This window comes from Mesoplodon bidens (assembly GCF_964165515.1).
Source record: "Mesoplodon bidens genome assembly, chromosome: X".
Taxonomy (NCBI): domain Eukaryota; kingdom Metazoa; phylum Chordata; class Mammalia; order Artiodactyla; family Ziphiidae; genus Mesoplodon; species Mesoplodon bidens.
Genome location: NC_138163.1, coordinates 53,674,927 through 53,680,797, shown reverse-complemented (window position 1 = coordinate 53,680,797; position 5,871 = coordinate 53,674,927). Strand labels below are relative to the sequence as shown.

At 45.4% G+C, this 5,871-nt stretch overlaps 1 protein-coding gene across 1 annotated transcript; it reads left to right on the top strand.

The window, feature by feature from the left end:
• Positions 1-3,482: 3,482 nt before the first annotated feature.
• Positions 3,483-5,418, top strand: LOC308608904 (uncharacterized protein; the record flags this gene model as incomplete). Its single annotated transcript, XM_081222251.1, has 3 exons — positions 3,483-3,511; positions 4,371-4,440; positions 4,807-5,418. 3 exons carry the CDS (start codon positions 3,483-3,485, stop codon positions 5,416-5,418), a joined length of 711 nt encoding a protein of 236 aa, XP_081078377.1.
• Positions 5,419-5,871: the final 453 nt, after the last annotated feature.

The window sequence follows — 5,871 nt, the reverse complement described above, 5'->3', positions numbered from 1 at the left end:
ACTAATGTCCCAAAGAACCATGATAATTTGGGGTAGAATTCAAGCTTCTTTTATGTTAGCAAAAGGAGAAGCAGGAGGAGGTGAGGTCAGGTGGTGAGGAATAGCCTTAAGCAGCTGTGCATGGGTGGTGGTCTGAGGGAGGTTATGAAACTTCTTTGTTCTTGGTTGGTTGACTCACATTGAAGTTAATCAGGTCTGGTCAAGAAGTTCCTGCAGAACTAGATAAGACAAACGTTAATTTTTCTTGTTCTTGTTTCTTATCACCTTGGGGGGAGGTAGAGTTTTTTCAAAAGGGAGCTATCACCTACACCCCAAGTTGCAGGCAAAATTCCTTCAATGATTAATGTGGTTATGTGCAGAGCTAGCATGACTAAGCAAAGGCAACTAACAGCAGAATACAAAGGTAAGAGCTAAAATAGTTTCAGGATAGAGTAAGTTGTTCTTTCTTGTTACAAAAGTCAGCCAGAATAGGTTTAGTAGACCTTGTTTACTTGTATTAGTTTCCTAATGTTGCTGTAAAAAAATAACCACAAACTTGAAGGCTTAAAACAATACACATTTATTATCTTACAGCTGCGGAAGTCAAAAGCTCAAAATCAGTTTTACTGGGCTAAGATCAAGTGTATTGGCAGGGCTGTGTTCCCTCTGGAGGCTCTAGAGGAGAATCCATTTTCTTGCCTTTTCTAGTTTATAGAGCTGCATTCCTTGCATCCCTTGGCTCATGGCTCCTTACTCCATCTTTGAAGCCAGCAATTTAGCACCTTGCTTCAGTTGTCACATTGCCTTCTTCTGTAGTAAAATATCCCTCTATCTCCCCCTTATAAGGACACTTGTAATCGTATTTAAGGCCTACCTGGATAATCCGGGATACTTTTCTTGTCTCAAAATTCTTAACTTAATCACATTTGCAAAGTCTCTTTTCTAATTCAACATAATTAACACATCCCTTTCAAGGACAACATACAGGGTATTCACTGTTAAAATGAAGTAAACTCACACAGAAGCAGCTAGAGAGCGAGCCCCTCTTTGTCTTGAGTGGTAGTGACAAAAGCATTTGATGCTGCTACCTCTACTGGTTATATGTGATTAGCTAGTTGGGCCATGACCATGCCAAGGACATTTAAAATGCATGAAAATGTATGAGAAATATGTGAGGGAAGTAAAAGCTGAGCTGTGCTGCCATGGAGCTTGAACATCCTTGGTACAGTGGTTTTGTCATTTATTATGCAGTGTAAATCTACATCTATATTTATTTTATTGTTGGAAATGGTTTCTTCAATCTTTGAACAAGATTGAATGAAAAATTAAGTAACAAATTCTGTTTTCTTTGGTGATAAACATTTAACTCCCACAAAATGTTTGCTGACATTTACTATGCACCAAGGGGACTGTGGTGATATTATTGACCTCAAGAAAACCCAAATCTACAAACCTGCTAAAGAAACATTCGCATCTACTTCAGAAGGTAGTAGTTATTTTAAAAAGAATATGTCAATTGAGTACATACAGATGCAGAAGTTGTGTTGACTTCTCATTCTATGAACAGAACTACTAATTTAGAAGAAATTATTTTTCTTCTAATTTAATTATTCAAATTTTGAATCCCAAGTTTTTGTGTGCATGTTCAAAAGTAGAAGCGATAGCTCTTAATATGTTGGCTCTGTTAGCAAAAGAACTTAGGAAAGAATTATTGATGATAGTTTAAAATCAGCATCAACAGATGATTACAAAGAAAATCAGTTACTAGCAACAGTGATTTGATATTACTTTCATCAAATTAATGGAATAATAATACAATAATAATGCATTTTTTGTATTATTGATGAAAGAGAAACATGTAGCCTTGTTATTAATGGCATTGTGAATTCAGTTAATAAATTCAACTTTGAGGATAAAATTACTTGTTATGTGGTGTTAATGTGTTAACGAGAATACACATTTTGGTGGAACAAAATGTTGCAGGAAGATAAATGCTTTACTAAATTAAGAAACACATGCATCAGAAATATAATCAGAATTGGTTGTGTCACACATGTAAATAATAATTGTGTAAGCAAGATGTGGTATTTTGCAAATCAAAATAGAAATGGTGGTGTCCCATAGTTACACATATGAACACTCAGAAACACGTATACCCTGTGTGTGTTTGTGTGTGTGTCTGTGACAACACTGTAGAAGCTACACTATTGGCAGTTTTCTAGTCTTGGGTTGGGTGGTGGTTTCACAAATGTGAAAGAGGAAAAAAAAAAGAAAGGGAATGGAAGAGAAGGAAGAGGGACAAACATGGGTTACACGATGCATCTGTGCATCTGTGGTCCATATTTTTAAATTTTTTTTGATGTTCAAGCAAAAGAAGCTTTAATAATACAACACTATTAAAAAATACAACAGTACTATTCCTAATAACAATAACAATGAAAATAATAATAACAGTGACCACAAAAGCAGAGGGAGCCTACACTTTGCCAGGCACTATATACAGCTGACTTCACTGACATGCTAAAAGTACATCCCACCCATTCTGTGATATGTTGCATGACTTGATGTCTGAAATTGTGTGGGCTACTCACACAGGTGAGGAATTGAGGGTAGAGCTGTGGAGGGATTTGCTGTTCCATCCCAGAAGAGATGCTCTCAATTTACGAAAGGCTATCCTCAGTAACATGAATGGTCTACACAAGTTCTTTCTTTCTTTTTTTCTTGGAGGGTAAAATTGGGATGGAAATACTAAGGAAACAGGTTTAACTCAGTCAAAGGATGATTGTACAGAACTCTAAGAGGTAGTGAGCTCCCCATTATCGGGATATGCAAGTGTAACCTGGCTTAAATGTTTTTTTAGGGCATTTTATTTTATTTTATTTTATTTTTAATTAGTTTCTGCTTTATAACAAAGTGAATCAGTCATACATACACATCTGTTCCCACATCCCTTCCCTCCTGGCTTAAATGTTTTAATGCAACCTTTTTTTCTTTTTTCTTTTTTAACTTTTTAGCAGTCTGACATTCTCTCTAGATGAGAATAGGTTAAACGTTGGAGTGCAAGTTTCCAGTGTGGAGAGAAGTGAACAGAGAAGGCGAGAAGGAAGTTGGTAAAATCAGTTTGGGGTTATAGATTTTGAGGTCCCTCAGGGACATTCAGGCGGTGGTGTCCAATAGACAGTTGGCAAAGAAGGTCTGAGACTCAGGGGAGGGAATAACCTGGATATGTAGATTTGGAAATCATCTGTGTTAAGAGGGAAATGAACAGAGATCAGCCAGGGAGAGAGAAAACATGGACCGGAGAAGAGCAGAGGCTCAGGACATAGCTGCTACTCAAGGTGGCAGCGCAGCTTCCTGGCCGGCACCACCACCAGGGCTCTGGAGTCAGGCAGAGTTGGTCTTGAAAGCGAGCTGTGGGGCTCCGTGTGGAGCGCTCTTGGAGAAGTCGGGTACCCTCCCTGTGATCAGCTGTCACAACTGGGGATGAAGGGCATCTCAGAGGGATGCTGAGCAAGGACCTGAGAGGCGCCAGGTAAAGCACCTGCAGTCAGGAAGCCTCCCCCCACCTGCTCTGTCGGTAACTCCTCCTTCTCCAACCACCCCGCCCCCACACAGTCCTCAGCTGTCCAGTCCCTCTGGGATGGGGGGGGGAGACCGAGCTCTGGTGACGTGGCGCTCACGTGACTGGCCGGGCACCCTGCAATCTGGTCCCGGCGCCGTAGCTCCCGTTGCCCGCGCGGAACCAGCTCCCGGAGCCGCCCGGGTGGCGGGCGAGGGGCGAGCGGGCTTAGGCGAGCTAGAGGAGGCGCAGGCCCGGCCCGGGCGCTGCAGGTCAGTGTGAAGGTGGGCGCTGCTGGCGGCCCGGGTGGGGGTGGAAGCGGATGGGACTAGGATCCGGGAGCAGCGGGGAGAGGGGAAGGGGTCCCGAGATGGGTGAGGAGGGGCACGGGGCGCGGCGTGGGCAGGTGGGGAGGGAGGACCCTGCAACCGGCCCTGCCGCCTCTTCGACGCCCCTCCTCTGCGCCCTCCATCCATTTTCGAGCCTGAAATGGGGTCGGGGGGACGGGGGGAAGCAGTGCGACCGTGAAACGTAGACAAATTCTGGAAATAACCCCCTTCTCACCATCTGCCCCTATGAGGAAATATTGATCTCCGCGTAAAGGGGTGGGGGCGGGGCGGGTTGCCTGCCGGGGAGGGGTCCCAGCGACCCAAACAGTTTGTAAAGCATCCTGGTCTGATCCTGAGGCCTGACAAAAAGATTTGGCGACTGAGGTGCGGGGTCAGGGGAGATCGGGGTGGGGGGAACCGTTGGATGTGGAGGGCCCGGATTTGGGAAAGGGACTTCAGTCCACTGACCCTGCAGCCCCTCTCTGTCTCCTGTCTGTCTACAGGTCTGCATGTCTGTTCCCAGCACTCTGCAAGACTAGTAAAGGAGGAGGAACCTGTCCAGAATCCCTGCAGGTCAGCGAAAGGAGGGAGAGGCACTGGACAGGCACAGGGCTGGGGACCGGATGTGGAGGGCACAGCTTGGGCAGAATTTGAGGGCCCCACTGCCCATCCCCCCACCGTATGTAATATACACACTTTCTGCCACGCTGAAGGATGGTACAAGGTGGCAAGGCCTGCCAGGGAAATGGTTGGCTCTCAGTGCAGGAGGAATGGTGGGGTAAAGGGTGGCCAGAAGGCTCACTAGGCTGGGCCAGGTCAGAGGAACGCTGACAAGGGTGAGATGCCAGTACTATCCGGACCTACATTCCACGCCCAAAGCCCTCAGTCTCCTTGTCTCCTCTTGTCGCTCTCCCCACCCCACCCCATCCCATCCCCCAGGACAGGAAAACGAGGGGACATCTCAACATGGAAAAACTCTGCAATGAAAATGAAGGAAAGCTGGAAGGCAAGGGAAAGACAGAAGATGAAGTAGAGCCTGAAAATGAAGGAAAGTCAGATGAGGAAGAAAAGCCAGAAGTGGAGGGGAAGTCAGAACACGAGGGAGAGCTCCAGAATGAGGGACAACCGGAAGACGAGGGGAAGCGAGAAAAGCAGGGCAAGTCTGAAGCTGAGGGAAAACCACACGGTGAGGGCAAGCTGGAATCCCAGGCAAAGCCAGAGAGTCAGCCGCGGGCTGCCAAAAACCGCCCCTCTGAAGACTATGTGCCCCGGAAAGCAAAAAGAAAAACGGACAGGGGGACGGACGATTCCCCGAAGGACTATCAGGACAACTTACAGGAAAGGCACCTGGGCAGTGAGGAGATGATGAGAGAATGTGCAGATATGTCAAGGGCTCAGGAAGAGCTAAGGAAAAGACAGAAAATGGGTGGTTTTCATTGGATGCAAACAGATGTACAGGATCCATTCACCCCAAGGGGGCAACGAGGTGTCAGGGGAATGAGGGGCGGAGGTAGGGGCCAGAGGGGCTTACATGATATCCCATATCTTTAATGCCTTTGGCCTTCAATTCTGATTTCTCTGATGAGAATATCGCTGACCCTGCTTTCCCTGGCAGGCATTTGCCAGGCTATGTGCTTTAACCTTAAGCTGATACTTTGCTTTAGGTGTCACTGTCATTACCAGCAGCCTTTTGATCCAACTACAGTGCTCTCTGTGTTTCAGTAGGGGATTTTCACCCACGTGCATGGAAGAGATGTTCATGGTACACTGTAAAACAACAATAAAGAAAAAAGTTTTCTGAATCGAATATATAGTATCAAACCATTTTTGTAAAAGTATAAATGTTTGTGTAATGCATCTGTGCACAGAAAAAACTAAAAATTAAGTGATGCTTTTTTCTTGCATAGTAGCCAAAAATAGGTCACATCTGCACTCAAAAATAAGTCCAGTCACCTGATGGTACCTCCACGCCATTCCTCTGCAGATGTGCCCATCCCCATGTCT